Source organism: Sphaerodactylus townsendi, linkage group LG15 (genome assembly GCF_021028975.2).
Source record: "Sphaerodactylus townsendi isolate TG3544 linkage group LG15, MPM_Stown_v2.3, whole genome shotgun sequence".
NCBI lineage: Eukaryota > Metazoa > Chordata > Lepidosauria > Squamata > Sphaerodactylidae > Sphaerodactylus > Sphaerodactylus townsendi.
In genome coordinates this window covers 1611699-1633335 of record NC_059439.1, presented here as the reverse complement: position 1 = coordinate 1633335, position 21637 = coordinate 1611699, and the positions used below count along the sequence as shown (strand labels likewise).

The 21637-nt window shown below is 45.9% G+C and overlaps 2 protein-coding genes across 2 annotated transcripts in view; one reads left to right on the top strand and one right to left on the bottom strand.

The window, feature by feature from the left end:
- BRCA1 (BRCA1 DNA repair associated) overlaps nt 1-16446 on the bottom strand; it is a 40212-nt gene extending 23766 nt beyond the window's left edge. The window contains exons 1-7 of the mRNA XM_048517576.1: nt 16349-16446; nt 15161-15254; nt 10140-10193; nt 9090-9167; nt 8091-8179; nt 4060-4196; nt 776-875 (exon numbers count right to left, since the gene is read on the bottom strand). Coding sequence (XP_048373533.1) covers nt 776-875; nt 4060-4196; nt 8091-8179; nt 9090-9167; nt 10140-10193; nt 15161-15252 — 550 coding nt within the window. The 5' untranslated portion in view covers nt 15253-15254; nt 16349-16446. The remainder of the gene's footprint in view (nt 1-775; nt 876-4059; nt 4197-8090; nt 8180-9089; nt 9168-10139; nt 10194-15160; nt 15255-16348) is intronic.
- A 243-nt stretch (nt 16447-16689) lies between these two features.
- Nucleotides 16690-21637, top strand: part of LOC125444949 (next to BRCA1 gene 1 protein-like) — a 35533-nt gene continuing 30585 nt past the window's right edge. The window contains 1 exon segment of the mRNA XM_048517724.1: nt 16690-16955. Coding sequence (XP_048373681.1) covers nt 16845-16955 — 111 coding nt within the window. The 5' untranslated portion in view covers nt 16690-16844.

Below are 21637 nucleotides of genomic sequence, written 5' to 3'. Positions count from 1 at the left end.
CCACAGAGAGGGCTCTGAGTGCCACCTCTGGCACCCATGCCATAGGTTCGCCATCACTGGTCTACAATATATATAGGAATCACTGTTATCTAACAATGGAGATTGTCTTGTTAAAAAAATCATACTACACATCTTAAGTAAAACTTTGTTTCTCATTTCACCCATTCCAAAAGGAAAAGTAAAGGGATCCTTTTTTCAAGGACCTAAATAATTTCAGAATTCCAGAAAACCAAACAAAACCTCCAAATCAGAATTTTGAAATGATACAGGGGATCCAAACACTCTGGAATATCAAAATCCAAATACCACCAATTGAAGAAGAAGAAGAAGAAGAAGAGGAGGAGGAGGAGGAGGAGTTTGGCTTTATATCCCCCCTTTCTCTCCTGCAGGAGACTCAAAGGGGCTGACAATCTCCTTGCCCTTCCCCCCTCACAACAAACACCCTGTGAGGTAGGTGGGGCTGGGAGAGCTCTGAGAAGCTGTGACTCGCCCAAGGTCATCCAGCTGGTGTGTGTGGGAGTGTGCAGGCTAATCTGAATTCCCCAGATAAGCCTCCACAGCTCAGGCGGCAGAGCTGGGAATCAAACCCGGTTCCTCCAGATTAGATACATCAGCTCTTAACCTCCTACGCCACTGCTGCTCCAATTGACTTTCCAAGCGCATATCTCTACCTGCTGTTTTTCTCCAAGCGAAGGTGCAAGTAAGAAGGAACCCTGTGTTCTAACTACTGTGCTTTTCAGCGTTGCATGAACAATCTGCACACCGAGATACTTACCTATTTCAAAGCAGACAGTTTTACTGGAATTGCTTTTCTTTCTCAAGGAGCACCTTGTGGCCGTTCTGTTGGGAGCTGGCGAATGGGAGTTTCTGCACTGCTAAGGGGAAAAAACAGCGTCTCTAAAATCAGCCTTCCCTTGGCAATCGTAAATGTGTAAAGCTAGTTCTTGAACAAAGAATCTTTCCAGCAGTTGTGAAACATTTTATTATGACCCTTAGAATGTCACAAAGCTATATGAAAATTGAGAGGGGGGAGAGTCGTTCAGAGTGTGGTGTTTTAGGCCCCAAGCCTACAGCTTGTAGTATTTCTTCAATGATGTACAGATGGAGCTGCAAGCTTGATTTGATTAATATTTGGTATAAGCTGCATCATAAGTTTAATTTCAGGTGATGTATTATGTCGTCAATATAAGCCAAACAGAGTGACAGAAGGGAAGGAAATTCCACCCATACATCATTAAAGGCCACCTTCCTCCAGATGCAGAAGACGTTTCACAGATGTATAATTTTGGGGGACTAGCATATACTTCATTTCATCTAATTAAGGCCGCACTATCTCCTGTATTCCAGTGAAAATATTATAAACAGCAGACTTGGACTAAATGACCACATTCTAAAACACACGTGTCTTTCTAGCCACTGCACTGAGAATGCAGCTTGATGCAGAGTTTCATGGCACTCAAAACCCTTGCTCACAACTTTGTGACGTTTTAGTTGCTCCCAAGCAACTAAACTGTGTATAATTCCTTCTGCATTAAGATTTTTCCCCTTGTGCACCAGCAGAGCCACACAGAATCTCTACTCATCTCTGCTGTCACTGGAACGCTGACTGGCCACTAACAACACTGGCAAATGTCTTCCCGAAGGCTTTCACGGCCGGATTCAACTGGTTGTGGTGGGTTTTCCGGGCTGTGTGGCTGTGGTCTGGTGGATCTTGTTCCTAACGTTTCGCCTGCATCTGTGGCTGGCATCTTCAGAGGTGTGTCACAGAGGGAAGTCTGCTACGCTCTGTGATAACACCTCTGAAGATGCCGGCCACAGATGCAGGCGAAACATTAGGAACAAGATCCACCAGACCACGGCCACACAGCCCGGAAAACCCACCACAACCAACACTGACAAAGTTCAACTATTTTGTGCAAAGTAAGAACTTCTTGAGTGTATATTTCAAGGGGGTCTCTTTGGGCATACAGAAAAAGGTCTTCCCCAGTCCCTAAAAATAAACACTTCACACAATCCATTTGGAGCTAAGACCACCAGGGGAATTACCAAGTCTAGGCCGTGTGAGAAGTCTGCCAAGAATTTGCCTTAATCAGTGCTTCTCAAATTGTGGGCCAGGAGTGAAAGCTAGGCCATGGCTTTCCCACAGATGGACTATGAGACCAGGAGGGAGGAGAAAGAACACGGGAAGCTGGGAAGCAGTGGCTTTGGGAACCTCAGTGGCCAGTTGAGAATAGCCTCCGTCAAGGTGTGGAATGCTGCTTAGTGATGCTGTCCATTTATAAGTGGGAACTTGTTGAGTGTTAACTGACTCCTCTGCAAGGAGATCCCTCTTCAGGAAGCGTGAGAACCAGTAGCCAAGATGGCTCCACCAGTGGCCGGGGGGAGGGGGGGGCACAGAAAAAGAAATCTTACAGCTCTGTAAAGATACCGAAATTGACAGGAGGCACCTTCATGTGAGGTACATTCTAATCAAATGAGACGGACTAATTTGGGGCGGGGGGGCAGTGCAAGAAAGCATAAGCACCTCTGGAAATAACAGATGCGGTGTCAAACATTCTCCTTCTTTTCTGCTAGCAGCTGGGCACCCAAGGAACCATAAGAACATAAGAACATAAGAACAAGCCAGCTGGATCAGACCAGAGTCCATCTAGTCCAGCTTTGGGAGCTCACATGCAGGAGGTGAAAGCAATGGCCTTCTGCGGCTGTTGCTCCCGAGCACCTGGTCTGTTAAGGCATTTGCAATCTCAGATCAAAGAGGATCAAGATTGGTAGCCATAAATCAACTTCTCCTCCTCCATAAATCTGTCCAAGCCCCTTTTAAAGCTATCCAGGTGAGTGGCCATCACCACCTCCTGTGGCAGCATATTCCAAACACCAATCACACGTCGTGTGAAGAAGTGTTTCCTTTTATTAGTCCTAATTCTTCCCCCCAGCATTTTCAATGGATGCCCCCTGGTTCTAGTATTGTGAGAAAGAGAGAAAAATTTATCTCTGTCAACATTTTCTACCCCATGCATAATTTTATAGACTTCAATCATATCCCCCCTCAGACGTCTCCTCTCCAAACTAAAGAGTCCCAAACGTTGCAGCCTCTCCTCATAAGGAAGGTGCTCCAATCCTTCAATTATCCTTGTTGCCCTTCTCTGCACTTTTTCTATCTCCTCAATATCCTTTTTGAGATGCGGCGACCAGAACTGGACACAGTACTCCAAGTGCGGTCGCACCACTGCTTTATATAAGGGCATGACAGTCTTTGCAGTTTTATTCTCAATTTTTTTCCTAATGATCCCCAGCATAGAGTTTGCCTTTTTCACAGCTGCCAGTGAGAGGAACAGCACTTCTCTGCGATGCCTCTTTTAGAAGTGGGACAGTCCTCTCCTGCTCTCACAGCTCAGCTTTTATTTCCTTCGGCTGCAGAGTATCAGCCCGACCCGCCTCCCCTGTACCAGGATGTTCCCCTGTGGGATATTCCAGCATGTGCAACAGCAGACTCCTCAAACCGTCAAGCTGGTTTAATTCTGCTTTCCTTATGTTCTGTATCCAGTGCCCTTTGCTCTCTGCTGCCCAGTGCTCCAGCTGGGCAACTATTGCTACCTGCTTAAGGTGAACAGGTTCCATTGCTCGTCAGGAAGAAAACTGCAGTCCCAGATAAATCAGCAGCCACAGGGGAGAATAGCAAGAAATCATGGTCACCAGGTTTGTATTTCCCCATTTGTGGTCAAGGCTATTTCGCTTTAATAGGCAACATCCCATTTAAGCACTTATGTAAGCTTCCCTGCTGCACCCTAGTGGGGGGGAGGGGGCAGGGATATCTCTCAGAGTGGTAATTTCAATTATAATCAGAATGTGTTCTAGCTTTGATATTCCAAAGCAACAAAAACAGCTTTCGTTCAGACACTTCTTAAAAAGAAACAAGATATTCTAAAAGAAAAGATTACACATCTGCCCTTGCCCATTCCCAAGGAATCCAACTGAAGTGCTGATTTGAACATTTAAAATCAGCATGAAGTTGTTAATAAAAAAGGCAGACGACACAACAGAAAGGAGGGTAGTTGTTACCAAGGCGCTGTTTCTCTTTTCTGCCTTCTCCTCTCCGTTCTGTCTGCCTCTGTAGCCTTTACTTTCGACGGTGGTCTGTTTTTCCTGCAAGGCTGTAGCAGAAGCAGTTTCCACCATTTTCTGATGATCCCCTGCGGCTAAAAACAGTAAAGCACAAAACAGCCTGATGCAGGCGCTGCTGAAAGATTTTGGGCACTGTAGGGGGAAGCATCTAGAGCAGCTTGAAGCTAAACAGATCTTGATGGAGAGGCTCAAAATTGGCAAGCAAAAGGACCGTTCGTGTCGAAGGTCAACACGCCCAGGTAGGCGGAGAAGTCCAGTGCAAACAAGACCACCAATGGAAACACTCATGGCAGAACTTCTCGTGTAGACGTGAGGCTTCAGCTCCCTTGCCAGACTGCCACGCTGTCGTTGTGAAATGTCTGCCCCAAATTTAGCAGGCTTTGCCCTGAGAAGAAGGCTGCTTGTGCTCCGGGGCCATGGCCAAGTTGGGCCAGCATGCTTCTTGTTTTGTACCTACACAGTCAGTGGGAGTGCAGCATGCATACCTCAGGTCATGACACCAACTTGTTGGTCAAGCAGGAAGCACTGGCAGTTTACCTACTCTCTGCGCCTACACAATCAGCAGCATCTTTCAGAAGACTGATATGGCAGGCATGGTCTCAGATTTACCACAAATTAGAGTAGCCGGTCTTATACCAACTGCACTGGCTGCCAACCGAGTACTGGGTAATGTTTAAAGTTTTGTATTGACCTTTAAAGCCATTCGCGGCCTTGGCCCTGCTTATCTGAGGGACCATCTCTCCCTATACCGCCCTTCTAGGCCCCTCCGCTCGTCGGAGGCGGACCTACTGGTGATCCCTGGCCCCAAGGCGATCCGGCTGGCCTCTACAAGGGCCAGGGCTTTTACGGCTCTGGCCCCTACCTGGTGGAACAGGCTTCCAGGTGAGATCAGGGCCCTGCGGGACTTACAAAGTTTCCGCAGGGCCTGCAAAATGGACCTGTTCCGCCAGGCGTTTGGCCAGCCGGGATGATGTCAACTCCGCCATAAGAACACCTGGCCTCCCGTGGGTACATAAAGGGGGAAGGAGGGGCTGAAGCCATCTGTAGTTTTAGTATTTTATTTATTATTTTATTGTAAATTATGTATTTGATGTTTTAAATTGTTTTAGTGTTGATGGACACCGCCCTGAGCCTTCGGGGAGGGCAGTATATAAATAAATAATAAATAAATAAATAGCCTGGCCACTTTTTCTTTCAGTGTTCAATGCAGGCAGAATACCACTGGGCATGGGTAGCAAGCCCTAAGGTACATCTCCTGCATTCATTGAGATGAATAAAACTTTAAAAGCAAATCCCACAAGACTTAGGCCCCTTCCACACACACAGAATAACGCACTTTCAATCCACTTTCACAACTGTATTGTCGAAGGCTTTCACGGCCAGAGTCAACTGGTTGTGGGTTTTCCGGGCTGTGTGGCTGTGGTCTGGTGGATCTTGTTCCTAACGTTTCGCCTGCATCTGTGGCTGGCATCTTCAGAGGTGTATCACAGGGGGAGTTCCACCAGACCATGGCCACACAGCCCGGAAAACCCACAAGCACTTTCACAACTGTTTGCAAGTGGATTTGGCTAGTCCGCACTGCTCCAAAGTGGATTGAAAGTGGATTGAAAGGGCATTATTCTGCATGTGCGGAAGGGGCCTTTGGGAGAAAGCACTTGCACAAACTGATCTGGATGTGAAGAGCTTGACAGTCACTTACTGATGAACACAGACAGAGGCTGACAAAGGCATCTTGACTGATAGGTTTATTTCTTTTTAACTATGTGTCTTTAAATTGGCGGCTGAGGTTACTATTGGGGTACAGCAGGGCGTTGTCGGGGGGGAGCTGTAACAAAGTAGTATGTAGACGTATTAAAGCTGTTTTAACCGCCCTGAGCCCCTAGGGCAGGGGTGGTCAACCTATGGTGCTCCAGATGTCCATGGACTACAATTCCCATCAGCCCCTGCCAGCATAGGTTGACCACCCCTGCCCTAAGGGCTCAGGGCGGTATATAAATGGAACAAATAAATAAATAATGCATACAAGCAGCGTGTCAAATGTTTGGTCTCCATGATGGCTGCTAGAGATCGGAACCCAAACTGAATTGGCAGGCAACTGAAAATCACTGGATACAACAAGTTCTCAACAAATGTCACGAATTTAAAATAAAACATAGCTCTAGTCTAGGTAAGTGGCTCTAAATTAACAATTTGAATTGCAATAACATATGTGGAGTTCTGTAACCTATATTTGGTCCCCAAGGTTTCAATACTTTAGCATTTGAAAACGTTAGTATTTGTGATGTGTCATGCGTGACTCTGTTCACATTTGCAATTTAGAATTAAGGATGGTTTAAATACAATTTTAAAAAAAAGATTTCATGCACAGGCTACTGTTTGTTTGATTTTTCTCCTCTAAGAGGGGAACTTAACACGTCGTGCAAACGGCTTTGGCATTCCTGTGCTAGCTGGGAAGCTGAAATCTGACTTATGCAAAATCCAAGACGAGACAATCTGATTAACAGAACAGTTGGAAAAGAGGAGCTTTGCAAGACTCCATCTAGATCAGTGGTAGCGAACCTTTGGCACTCCAGATGTTATGGACTACAATTCCCATCAGCCCCTGCCAGCATGCCAATTGGCAATGCTGGCAGGGGCTGATGGGAATTGTAGTCCATAACATCTGGAGTGCCAAAGGTTCGCCACCACTGCTCTAGATCCATGGTGGCGAACCTATGGCACCCCATGCTGGCAGGGGCTGATGGGAATTGTAGTCCATGAACATCTGGGGTGCCATAGGTTCGCCACCACTGATGTAGATTCTGGTGAGAAAAGAGATCTGTCTCCCAAATGGTTATGCTACTTTCAGGCCACCTTGAAAGCGTAAAGGTGGCATTCTGGTTATTAGAAAAGACCAAAAGGGAGACAGTTCTGTAATGGTCAAAACTCTGGTCAAGTAGAGGCCAAGATTGTAGGGGTGAGCCAGCGATCCCAGCAGAGTCTCAGAAAGTGCACAGGAATGCCTGCGCCATCTGTTCCCTTCTGGGCGCACAGGCACACCCATCACAAGACCCCTATGACTCACGGGTCACAAGATACCCCAAACAAAGAGTCTCAATACCCCCAGGTATGGATTAGGCCAAATAGGGACGTTTCCTCCCGCACGTACGCAGCCCCAATGAGTCATGTATTGTGCAACCTTCTCCCACTCTCCCGCCTTCCCAAACCCTTAATAAAAGGTGCCAGGGACCCCAGCTCAGCGGATTAGCCAGATCCATGGATCACGCTAGATCGCCACTGGCTTCTCTCCACCGGATCCTGATATCACTGCGTCTCGTCTCTTCATTGCGTCGTCCGTAACGATGTCACAAGATGGTACCGTAAAACAGGTCATGAGACAGAATGCCCTTCCACCCACAAACTGGCCATGAGACAGAATGCCCTTCCACCCACAACTCTGGAGATGCATGTCCTGGGGCGGCAAAGAACACCTATCCAGACCGGCTAAAGCTTCACTTGCAGATGACTTACATAGCCACACAAATATCAAGAGTCCTATTTCCAAAATACTGAAAACTGTCTTACTAATGTCTAGTTAACAAGCGCTTGATGTGTCAAGAACGTCATATACTGTTTCTCGAAGATGATCAAGCAGTTGAGTCTCAAACAGAAGAAGTCTCTGGAGCAGGGCAACACCCATACTTTTCTATACACACTTGCTCTTTGAACCTAACATCTGGAAGCTGTACTTCTGGCAACAGCTTAGGACAAGGTGCAAGAACAAAGGCAGACTGGTAGGGCCACAGAGGCCTTGAAATCAACATCTCAGATTGAGCTGAGAAGGCGGGGAACAACTGTGGAACTCTGATTCACGAGAACGAGATTAAGAATGGAAGCGCCACTCAGCAAGAATTCCCTTCACCCATCTGTATCAGGCATTGGTGTGAGGCAGGGGAGTGGCAGAGGTCATTGTGAGAGGCAACACTTACAACTGAATCCGGTATCGCGCTCCAAAGCACCAATGGCTTCCATCACACCTTTGATGACGAGTTTAAACCGGACATCTTCCTGTAGAGTTCTGGAACAAAAGAAACAAATCAGTGAGGCAATATGTCTGTCGCTTGGAGGACAACATCGATCATTTCGGCTGGTTGTAGTGGGTTTTCCGGGCTGTGTGGCCGTGGTCCGGTGGATCTTGTTCCCAACGTTTTGCCTGCATCTGTTAACAGACTTCCCTCTGTGATACACCTCTGAAGATGCCAGCCACAGATGCAGGCGAAATGTTAGGAACAAGATCCACCAGATCACGGCCACACAGCCCGGAAAACCCACCACAACCAGTTTAATCCGGCTGTGAAAGCCTTCAACAAGACATTGATCAGTTCCTTAAAGCTTCCCAAAGAGACAGCGCTGGGGGAATGCAATGAAGACAATAATAAGTATGATTTCTCAAGAAGCAATTCTTAATCTTAAGACTTTTATTGGTCTAATTAAAGAATCACTCATTTTAGAATAGCGAAAGGAATTACACTGGGGAGTTTCCTACCCAGTTAAGGCAGTTTCGGTCTCAAAGCAGAACACAACTATCAAACAGTTCTCGCTGCACCAATAAGTGTTTCACTGGCCCCTCCCTCCCTTGCTCCACAGAACCCTCCTCGTGCCTACTCCCTTTGCCATACTATGCCCAAGACCTTACGATCACTCTGTGTAATTTTTGTCCGTGAAGTTCTACTACAGTTTTTAACTGCGGGTTGATTTAGCAGGCTGCTCTGCTAGTATGATCGCTGTTTTAGATTTTTTTTCACCCAAAGTGTCTGCTTTTCATATATTATCTGTTCAATTGTTTATTTGCCCAGCCTTTATGATGCTTATTTCTCTACATTTTCAATAGCGCTGTTTTTAATCTAGATATACCTAAACTGCCCTGAGCATATCATTAAGGAGAAAGTGGGATATAAATATTTAAAATAAATAAATGACAGATTTACTTTTTGGAGATGTTTCCATTGCAGAGCGGACACTTGGTTGCACCTTTATTTTGTTCGAGAAGCTTCAGTATGCAGAACCTAAGAAAGAAGAGAAACAGTAAGATTTGTTCTAAAGCAGAGGCGTAGGGAGGGGAACTATAGCCCGGGGCAAAATGGCTCCCAGGCCTGTCCAAGCCCTTTTTAAAGCTATCCAGGTTAGTGGTCATTACCACCTCCTGTGGCAGCATATTCCAAACACCAATCACACGTTGCGTGAAGAAGTGTTTCCTTTTATTAGTCCTAATTCTCCCCCCCCCCCAGCATTTTCAATGGATGCCCCCTGGTTCTAGTATTGTGAGAGAGAAAAATTTCTCTCTGTCCACATTTTCTACCCCATGCATAATTTTATAGACTTCAATCATATCCCCCCTCAGATGTCTCCTCTCCAAACTAAAGAGTCCCAAACGCTGCAGCCTCTCCTCATAAGGAAGGTGCTCCAGTCCCTCAATCATCCTCGTGTAGAGTCAGTGGGCCTGTGTGTAGTTTGGGCTTCTGAGGCACTCATACCTGGCCCGGCAGGGGGATGTGGCAATGTGGGGGGCCATTTTGTGCCCCCATGTGACCTACAATGGTGGCGCCCGGGACAAATGTCCCCAGATGTCCCCATGGCAGCTACGCCATTGTTCTGAAGTTGCTGGAATGATGGGAGTTTGCCCCCCAAATCCAGCTGGCATCACCTCTCACCTGTGCACATCCATGTTCTCAACCTTTGCACTTCCTGGCTGATAAAAGCTGCCGGGCCGGGGGTGGACTGTCGAGTGGCCCTTGAAGGAGGGAGTTGTGTCTCTCATGGCTTAAGCAGGCAATGTTCAGATTTGTTTTGAAAAAGCTCTCACTAAAAGCTCTCTTTTGGCCAATCTCCAGGCTTTCATTCATGGGGAAGTTACTTGTGTGTGTTGTTACTTCTCAGCTCTTGGAACAGGCCTTTCATGTTACTGGGGTTCACGTACAGGGGGGTGCTTTACTGGTGTTCAGATATGCAATGCCCAAGAACACTGAGAGGAGGCTTACCTGCAAAAAACGTGGGCACAATGCGCTGAAACTGGTGCTTTCATTATCTCCAGGCTAAAAGACACAAATAAATAATCATGGCTATTCATTTTGAATATGGTGTTCTGGGCCTGCACAAGTTCAGTGCAGTGCAGCGTAAGTGCAGCACAACGCATTTGGGGGAGAGTCTTCAACTAGATGCCTACCCAAAAGGATGCCTTTTCAAGAGAGATCTTGAACACAGTGCCAGGGATTCATTGCAATCCCTGTTTTAAGAGAAAAGACTCATCTCAGTCAAGAGCAGCAGGTTCCCAAATATAAAGAAGGGAGACTTCTGTTCTGCTGTTTTAGCACGGAAGTATGGACCTAAGGAGCAGCAGTGGTGTAGTGGTTAAGAGCAGGTGTACTCTAATCTGGAGGAACTGGGTTTGATTCCCCACTCTGCCGCCTGAGCTGTGGAGGCTTATCTGGGGAATTCAGATTAGCCTGTGCACTCCCACACACGCCAGGTGGGTGATCTTGGGCTAGTCACAATTATTCTGAGCTCTCTCAGTCCCACCCACCTCACAGGGTGTTTGTTGTGAGGGGGGAAAGGAAAGGAGTTTGTAAGCCCCTTTGAATCTCCTACAGGAGAGAAAGGGGGGATATAAATCCAACTCTTCTTCTTCTAAGTTGAATTCAGGACTCAAAACAAACTTGTGCTTCCAAATTCCCAATGTGGTACTACTTTTTATTTAACAAGAAGTTTGGATTGAAGCCTCTTTCAGCTTCTCACCGTCTATAATTCACACTTAGAACTTCATGCCACAGTTAATGCTATTCCTGAGTGTTCATTGATACCTCAAGTCCAGGCTAGAGAGGCAGCAGTGAAGAAGAAAGTAGCAAAAAAAAAAAGTTCCACACAGAGAGCTCCTTGTGCAGTTCACTGGATCCGAGCCACTGGGACCAGTAACTGTGTGCCTACTTGGCGGTTTCTAGCCAGACAGCCATGTTAGTCGATTGTAGCAAAACAAACAACTCAGTGGCACCTTACAGACTAACAGAATTCCTTCTAGAGTGAGCTCCCGTCAGGCAGGATCTTGTATCTGAAGTGAGCTCTGCCTCAGGAAAGGTCATCCTGAAATAAATGCTGTCAGTCAAAGTGCCACTTGTTTAGCTATAGCGCATCATCTAAGGCTCAACTCACCCTTTACAGGCAAACCACAGTTCTGATGTAAAGGGCGAGGTACAGACAAGCTCCTACACGTCTCTTGCACACACCAATTCCCTTATTTTCTTCCAGATTCAAGGGAATCAAGGTTTTGTCACCACACAATCTGCGGCAACCATAATTCTAACTGCAGTCTCCAATTCTAGCTTCAGAAGAAACAAGAACCATAATTCACCCAATTAGCACATCATGGCAAATGATAGTTACCACAACTCAGGAAGTGGAGAAGGGAATTGGTACACAGAAGGAGCAAGCCTGAAACATCTGGTGACAGCTGTCCATGGTTTGGTCGTGAGGCCAGAATTTTTCATGACATCAGAACTGAGCCTACCCTAGGCCAGTGATGGCGAACCTTTTCGAGACTGAGTGCCCAAACTGCAACCCAAAACCCACTTATTTATCGCAAGGTGCCAACACAGCAATTTAACCTGAATACTGAGGTTTTAGTTTAGAAAAAAACGGTTGGCTCTGAGGCATGTGTTACTCAGGAGTAAGCTTGGTGGTAGTCGGTGGCTTTGCTTTGAAGCATCTCTTCCAACAGGTGAATCACGACCCTAGGAGGGTTTACTCAGAAGCAAGCCCCATTGCCAGCAACCGAGTTTACTCCCAGGTAAAGGATTGCGCTTTTGTTCTTTGCATGAAAATCAGTGGGGTTTAACAGGGTTACCTACACTGATTCCCCAAAACTTGGTCTTAGGTTTAATGCTAATAATCGAGCCCAGCGGCCCAGGCCAGCCTAGATGTGGGGGAGGGCACTCTGTTTGTGCGTGCCCACAGAGAGGGCTCTGAGTGCCACCTCTGGAACCCGTGCCATAGGTTCGCCATCACTGCCCTAGGCCCATGAGCCAGCTGAAGCAAATCACCCCCTTACTCCCAATCTCCTAAAATCTACCCCACAGTACAGCTGGGAGGAGAAAATAACAGATTTGCAGGACACTTTCTGAATCTTCCTAAACTAGTTGTTTGGTAAGAAAGAGTAGATCTCTTTTTTTCCTAACCACTGCTGATAAAATGTCAGAGAAAATTTGACTTCCTAACTTTTTATTCCAAAATCTGAATTGTTTCAGAATGCCTCTAAAAATGCTATTCCCGATCTCATACTAATTTCACAAAAAAAAAATTCACTGTTACATCATTTCTTTTTAAAGTTTTTATTTACTCAAAATACATTCTTCATGGTTATCCTTGTATTTAAAAGTGATGGTTTGATTTCATGCATCAACAGAAAGAGAAAATGTTTCATGGGGGGAAGGGATACATGAAGGACAGGTTGTAACTTCACGAATCACACTAGGACATCACAGCAAAAGGTGTTCTAATCAAGTCTAATCTAATTCAAGACCACCGACAGATTCTCTTGTCTCAGTGATGTTAAAGTTTTGACTGAAGCCCTGCATGTTTTGGAGAGCCTTACCCCCCCCCCCACCAAAAAAAAAAAAAAGCAGAACAGCTCAAAAATTAAGAAGTACGGCCTTCCTGTTTTCTGGGAACTGAGGACATATAAAGGGAGGAGATGAACAGCCACAACGTACTGCTGGACTGTATCTTTTGGTTTCACCCTGACAGATGTCTTGGGCTTTAGTGCCCCCAGGTGTTAACTTCCATGATAGCAGACATTCAGCATCAATATCTGGGTGGTGGCATCCAAGAAGTACTAGACAGCATTTCACTCTAGACCAGGGGTCTGCAACCTGTGGCTCTCCAAATGTTCATGGACTACAATTCCCATCAGCCCCTGCCAGTTGGCCATGCTAGCAGGGGCTGATGGAAGTTGTAGTCCATGAACATCTGGAGAGCCACAGGTTGCAGACACTTGGTCTATACCGAACAAAACTGGGACCCTCAGCTACAAGCCTCACTAAGGATAACTGTGTTAGCATATATCAAAGATAACCAACATGGTGCCCCTGGGCGCCAATCGGCACTTCCCTTGACACTTGCTGAGCCTTTAAGAAAGTGGGTGGGGCCACTGTAAAGCAGGACAGGTTATTGGCTGCCCTTTTTTAAATGAAAGGGTTTTCTTCTGGGCCATCAGGAGGACAGGTAAGCACCTGGACCTCCCTTGCTCAGCTTCATTCCTCCTTTAGGCTTTCCTTCTTCTCTGGAGGTATGAAGGGGAGGCATTCTGTTTGGCTCCACTTCCCATAGAAGAAGCCACTCCAATTTAGCCCACCTCCTGTGGAAGATATTTTGGGGGTGGTGCTCAATAATTTGTACAGCAATTTTAAATGCTCAAAACATTCCACATACATTATCTTGTAGCCCTTCCAACATTCCTTTATAGTGGAGCAACATTATTAGAAAGGCAGCTGAGACCAATCTACCTCATGAGTTCATGGCTATTATTCAGTAAACTGTGCTGGCCTTTCTGAGGGGCATATTATTTATTTTTATTCAATTTAGTAGACCACCCTACCCCGAAGGGCTCAGGGTGGTTCACAAGCCAACCAAGGACAATACGTTACAACTAGAAAAAATTGAATAATCCCAATTAAAACAATAAATACAGTAAAAATAATTGTCCCCGCTGGCCTCAAAAGTAACAAAGGGAATGGGGCAAAGGACTTAGTGCTGCACAAATGTAAAGTTACATGTAAGAAGGCATTGGAGGTTGGGGTATATTCATACATGACAGAGAACTACCAAGATGCCAGGATGTTCTCAAACACCTTTGATATGCATGAACATGCTACATTTAGAGCTTCCCTCTTACTAAGTTGTCATGCAACTGTAAGGCCCCTTCCGTACGTGCAGAACAATGCACTTTCAATCCACTTTCACAATTGTTTGCAAGTGGATTTTGCTATACTGCACAGTAAAATCAAGCTACAAAGTGCACTGAAAGTGGATTGAAAGTGCATTATTTTGCATGTGCAGAAGGGGCCTTAGAAAGCAAAGTAGACTTATTATTATGAATTATAGAAGATTATAGAAAGTAGACTTATTGTGAATCACACTATAATATTGAGAGAAGTGGTAGAGGTTATTAAAAAATTAAACCAGGAAAGGTTCCTGGTCTGGATGACATATTGGAATTGTAGTACAAGTGTCTTGAAGATGAAATTTTACAATCTCTACAAAATTAACTCCATCTTGCAAGAAGAAAAGACACCTGAATCATAGATTCATTCCGCACATGCAAAATAATGCACTTTCAAACTGCTTTCAGTGCTCTTTGAAGCTGTGCAGAATAGCAAAATTCACTTGCAAACAGTTGTGAAAGTGGTTTGAAAACGCATTATTTTGCGTGTGGGGAAGGGGCCATAGAAAGATGCTAATTTAACAGCAATACTTAAGGACAAGACCTGACTGTGACAAGAAACTACAGACCAACATCATTACTGAATAGTAACTATAAGAGTTTATTCATGAAGATCAATGCAGATTTTTTACTGAAACAATAGTTAAAGGACAAGGTCAGAACTGTCTTGGGTATCTTGGAATATTTGAATACAATGAAAAACAAGCTGCTTTGGACTTTCTAGATCCAGAGAAAGTGTCTGATAATTAATGGAAATGGACAGAATAGCAACATCATTCAAATTAAAATAACTGTATAATCACGGAAATTTAGTTTTCTGAAAACTACATTTTAAGGAACATGGCTGTGTATAGACTGGGTGGACAATTCCGGTTTGTCAATAAAACCTGGACAGGACGCCATGTCAGTATTTCTTCCTCAACAATTAACAGAGGAAGTGGTCATTAGAAATGTTTGTTGTTGACTGCCAACGCTCCCTTAAACACCAAAATTCACACTTCCAATAATTCACTTTCTAGGTTGTGTGGATTTTGAATAAGAACCTCGAGTCCCAACTCTTCCATTTCATACCATATTGGGCATTCCAAATTCTTCTGCATGGCCAGCAGTATTTCCTGAATCTGTGTAACACCTGGTTGAGAGGAATCCATGGCTTCTTCCATTCCTTCCAAAAAAACACAAAACACCTGTATGTCAGTCTGGCCTGCTTGACTCAAAGCACAGTCTCAGCCATAGGTTTCTACTAAATGGGTAGCCCAATCCAATACTTGTTCAATGTATTGTCGAAGGCTTTCACGGCTGGATTCAACTGGTTCTGGTGGGTTTTCTGGGCTGTGTTCCACCAGACCACAGCCACACAGCCCAGAAAACCCACCAGTACCAATACATGTTCGTTCGGAAAGAAGTCCCACTCAGGTCAATGGAATTTATCCAACTGCCCACGGTTGACTGGGCCGCGCCGCGGGCTTTCCCTCTCGCCCGCCCCGTTGGAGCAGGGCGGGCGCTTTCCTGAGCCACCGGCTTCTCGAGCCGCCGGCTTCATCCTTGCCGGGCGCATCCATGCGCTTCTCAGAATGAGTGGAGTAAAAGGTAAAAAAACCCCAATATATATATAGCGTTATCTTTATTTTAAATGTCAAAAATTATTTGCGGCTCCAAGTGTTTTTTTTCCCCATGGAAAACGGGACCAAATGGCTCTTTGAGTGTTAAAGGTTCCCTACCCCTGTGCTAGACTCTTTGGCAGACCATGGTAGCCATTTTTATATATAAAATGGTTTTTTATATATAGTTGCTCACCAGCAACTATATATATGTGTGTGTGTGTATACATATACACCTGTGTGTGTGTGTGTGTGTGTGTGCGCGCGCGTATACACACACACACACATATATACACATATACATATATATATACATATACATACACACACATATATACATATATCTCAAAAACGCAAGTGTTCCTATTTTTATATGTTTATATGTGTGTCTGTCTGTCCGTCTGTCTATCTAACTATAAAATACAAAAGTGTTCCTATTCTTTTAAACCAGTGCCAGTGAGCAACTCTGCGCTTGTCTGAAGGGGGGGGGGGCCTCGACCAAGGCCCTCCCCGCTCCGGGTGTCGCTGTCCCAGAGGCGTCCCTTCCCCGACCACCCGCACTCCGGCCTGATGCGGCGCCCAGGCCTCCCGCCCTGTCTGCTGCGCCTCCCTCGGGGCCGGGGCCGCCTTCCCTCACGACCTCTCCCTCAGCGCGCACCTCAGTCCTTCTCCGCAAAGCTCTTTTCGCGCCTTTTCCCCCGGTCTCCTAGGCAACCAGCCGCTTCCGCATGACTCTGATCACGTGGCTCAGATCAGATTCTCCGATTGGGTCCGCAGCCGCGGTGACGAAATACAGGCGACAAATTGGGGAGAAAAGGAAATGGCCTAGACGTTGCCCCGCCCCCTCCAGCACGCGCGTCATTCAGGAGGTGGGTGTGGTTTATTCCCACAGCCCAGCTTGAAAGGGGCGTTACTGACGCACGAAAGCAAGGCCGAATGAGCGGCCAAGGTACACTGAGGGAGCGGCTGTTGCTGCGGGACAACGGGGAATAGGGCATTCTGGGATTTGTAGTCTTGCAAAACAAGCCGGAAGCGGTTCCTGGGCCGGATATAGTATCTCTTTCCGCCCCCTCTGTTTTTGTTATGTTTCCCACGGCCCGCCCTTGTAGCCCGACAGTCCAATAGGATGAGCTGAATGACAGGGGATTGGTCCAATGGCGTGTCGCCGTCCGCCGACGCACGGGAGGGCGCACGTCACAGCGCTGAGGAGGACGGCGGCTGCAAGCGTCGCCGCTCTTGGCGGCCCCGGGACCAGCCGTGTGACGGTAAGCGCCGGCCCCTTCGCGGAGCCGCAGAGCTCCCATGAGCGTCGCGGAGGTGGGGAGGGGCGGGACCTGCGCGACGGCTTCTGCCCCCCCCCCGAAGAAGGGGTCTTCGCTGCCCTTCCTCGGCGGTTGGGCGACCCCCCCACTGCCGTTAGTCCAGCCCCCCTGCCCCCCGAGCTCGGCATCGGGGGGATGGGCCAAGCACCCCGCCCCCCCGGCCGTCCTTCTGGAAAGGCCTGGCCGCCCCCCGCGGGAGGGAGGGAGGGAGGGGGCCAGTTCCAAAAAGAAGCCCCTTTGTGGGCGCCTCAGAAACGCCCCCGACCCACTGCCGCTCAGGCCAGGTGGGGGTGGGGGGAGAGGACGCAGGGAAGGGCAGGCTCACGACAATTCTGTGCTGCCTGCGCTCCCACCCCCAATTCAGAGCCCCCCTTTAGACGCCGCGCCTGTGATTTGAAGCAATGACACACACACACACACACACACACACACACACACCCCCCCCCACCGGTGCAAACATTTAAACCAGGCAACAGGTTCCCGGTCTGGGCATGTGGGGGGAGGGGGGGGGTCCGCCTTCCGGGTTGGGCGCCTGATCGCTCCTCTTTCAAAAGATTCATTGGTGGTGTTCGTATAAGGGGTGGCCAACCTATGGCACTCCAGATGTTCATGGATTACAAATCCCATCAGCCCCTGCCAGCATGGCCAATTGGCCATGCTGGCAGGGGCTGATGAACATCTGGAGTGCCATAGGTTGGCCTATAATTCATACTTAGGTATCATCTATCAATTGTAACAGAGAGTTCAGGTGTCCCAGATCTATTCTGCAAGTTTTAGTTTAACCCGCTGCTTGCCAGGGCTTTTAAGTTTCTTTGGAAAAGTTGCATAGATTTCTTTTGAAGATCAAAACTTGGGTGAACAAAGTGATGTGAAAAAGACAGTGTGAGCGAGGTGCGGTTCATTTTTTTTTTTTCAAAAGGCAAACGGAAGCAACAACTAAGTATACACTAGAGGGGTTGAACTCATTTGTTACAAGGACCAGATGGAATGAAAATGACCAGTTGGACCAGGCCCTGGGGTGCGAGGCAGGGAACTGTACCTGGACTGGCAAGCCCACAGCACGTTGGGGGGGCTGCCTTGAGGGGGCTGATCAGGTCCAGAAGCCAGCCAAGGCAACCCTCAGCAGACTCACATACCTGATAAGCCCCCTCACGGGTCTGGATCCAGCCCCCAGGCCACACGTTTGACACCACTGATATACACAAAAGCTGTATATATAACAGGGGCAGAGGGGACTACTTGTTTCCTTAGTGCCAAATATAAACACTATTAAAAATTTACCAATTGCTCCCTAGTTATAATTATGAATTTGTAATTCAGTTAATTCTTAATTATTATTAAGTAGAGCCACACTTTTTTTCTCTGTGTCAATTTTCTTACTAACCCTAGTCCTCAAATCAACTAATTCATTCCTTTTTTTCTGTTTTAAGCAAAAGGTCTGTTAGGTTATCAACAAACTTAGATAAGTTCTTTAATCACGGAAGTGAGCTTTGCCATCTCAGCCAGTTCCAATATCTTCACAAACCATTCTTCTTATGTGGGTATAGACTAAGATTTCCATTTTCACCCATATAGTATCCTTGCTGCCGATGTCATATATTAATACAAAAATCCATGTCTTTTTTCCTAACTGTCCCATCAACTCCAAAAGGGAAAAAGCCTTTGGTTTCATTTGTATATTACTCTTTAAAATCTTCTGGATCACTGAACGTATTTATATCCAAAATTCTTCAGCTTTACAAGTCCACCGTAAATGGTGAAATTACCTTTCATGATAAACACATTTGTAACATTTTTATACATTTTTGCTAATTTAACTTCTAATGATATATCATTGTATAGGAATTCTTTTTTGAGATTGGAGCTTAGTGTAAATGTTAAGACCCTTTAACCAGATATTCTCCCATTGACCCATTTGTATATTATACCTGTTTCTGTTCCTTTCTGTGTCTCATACGGTTAAGTTACATCTCTGTAAATAATCGTTTGCGCTGACTGCGAAGCATAAATTGATTTCACCCATTTTATTAAATGCTACTTTTATAAAACATTAAACAAAAAAAACAGTTCAAATTATCAGACACTTTCTCTGGATCTAGAAAGTCCAAGCAGCTTGTCATTGTATTCAAATATTCCAAGATACCCAAGACAGTTCTGACCTTGTCCTTTCAGTAAAAATCCGCACTGATCTTCATGAATAAACTCTTGTACAATTTTTGTAAACAACTTATATTCTTGTCATTAAGTATTGCTGTTAAATTAGCCTCTTTCTGTGACTCTGGCATCTTTTCTCCTTGCAAGATGGAGTTAATTTTGTAGAGATTGTAAAATTTCATCTTCAAGACTGGGAACCTTTCCTGGTTTAATTTTTTAATAGCCTCCACCACTTCTCTCAATATTATAGTGTGATTCATAATAAGTCTGTTTTGCTTTCTAAGGCCTCTTCTGCACATGCAGAATAATGCACTTTCAATCCACTTTCAGTGCACTTGGTAGCTGGATTTTACTGTGTAGAATAGCAAAATCCACTTGCAAACAATTGTGAAAGTGGATTGAAAGTGCATTATTTATACTACGGCCGTTTCCGCATGGCCCCCCAGCGCCCCCACGCCGGCAAGAATTCTGCTGGCGTGGGGGCGGAGGCCATTCGCACGCAAGTATGCGCACGGCCTCAGGAGAGGCTGGCGGACGACAGGCGGCTCCGCATGGAGCCGCCTCTGCCCCCTTCCCTTTCCCACTCACCTTGTCCCCGTCGTCGGCCTGCTGGCCTCCGAAGCCCCGCCCACGCTGCCCTCCGACCTCCAGGGGTCGGAGGACAGTGAGGGAGGGGCTTCGGAGGCCAGCAGGCCGACGACGGGGACAAGGTGAGTGGGAAAGGGAAGGGAAACAGCGTGTTCCCGGCGGTGCCGTTCGCACCGCGCCGCCGGGAACACGCTGTTGGGGCAAAAACAACCCTTTAAAGGGTTGTTTTTTAGGGCGGCCTGACGCCGCCCTGGGGGAGGGGGAGCGAAGCCAGGTCGGCGCTGCTGCAACGCAGCAGCGCCGCCTGTGCGAATGGCTCCCTGGGAACGGCGTTTTTGCCGTCCCCAGGGCGCCATAAAAGGGCCGTGCGGAAACGGCCTACATTATTTATTCTACAATCTTGATACATCATCTGGACCAGGAACCTTTCCTGATTTAATTTTTTATTAGCTTCCACCACTTCTCTCAATATTATAGTGTGATTCATAAAAGTCTACTTTCTATAATCTTCTATCATTCTTAATAAGTCTACTTTGCTTTCTAAGGTCCCTTCCGCACATGCAGAATAATGCACTTTCAATCCACTTTCGCAATTTTTTGCAACTGGATTTTGCTTTATTTGTATCCCAAACCATTTTCACGTTCGTTCTGTTATTTAAATTGAATTTAATATTTTTCATCACCGTCCTGAACAATTATGTCCTTTTGAAGTAAAGCTTCATGTAATCTCCCTCTGAAAGTATTAGGCTTTCTTTTACAAACCAGTTTTACAGGATTATGATCTGAAAACGTCTTTGATAAAAATTTCCACCTGAGGAGTTTCCATGTTTCTGTCCCCATATGTCACCAAACCCAGATTGTCCATCAAATCAAAGAAAGTTTTTGGCAGTGTGGCTTGTGTATTTTTAATAGTGTTTTCAGAAAATCTATTCATTTGTGGCGATATCAATCCATTCTAATCTCCCAGCTGGCACCAGTTTTCATATGGAAGGTTACCTAAAGTGATGGGAGTCTCTCCCTTTTAGAGTGGGGAATTAGTGAGAGCAGCCTCTTGGCTTAGCCAAAGGTCCGGCAGGCTTGAGACCTTGATTCCCTATTTTTACAGAAGTCGGTTTTTCCAGGAAATTTGCAGGACAGCAAATAAAATGTAATAATTTTATTGAATGATGATGGAGGTACACAAGGACACAATACAATCCATACAGCAGAACCCACACACAGTCCTAGGGTATAAGCAGTTGTGGTGAGACAGATCTGGAATAGATGAAGGAATTGGGGAGAAAGCGTTACAGTCACCAGATCTTGGAGTGAAATGAGCAGAGTTTTGACCCCAGATAAATTCACTGCCACCCCAACAAATCTACTATGATCACCAGTCAATACTTATTTGGGGTCTAAATGTGATTTAATGTACAACACTACGCCATTTTTTTCTTTTTAATACTGGTTGAAATAAAATCCTCTCCCAAAGATTTATGGGACAAATATTTTATATCCTGTTTTAATGTGCGTCTCTTGTAGACACATTATATCTTGTTTACTTTTTTCAGGTAATGAAATATTTTTTCTTTTGTGAAGCATTAGCTCCATTTATATTCCACATTAAATATTTGTAATCCATAATTTTGCTGCAGATTATTAAAGATCCCTATCATCGAATCGAATATCTTCCTTTTCTACTTGTAGCTTCTTTAATTCTTGTTTTAAATCTTCTGAGGTCTCTGTTTCATAGAATTCTCTTTTATATCTTTCCAGGAATTCTCGCACTTTTGGGGCGAGTCTGAACTTGTGTTGGTTGGAAATTAAAAATGCACCTTCCAATCATAATGTGTGTGTGTGTGTGTGTGTGTGTGTGTGTGTGTGTGTGTGTGTGTGAGAGAGAG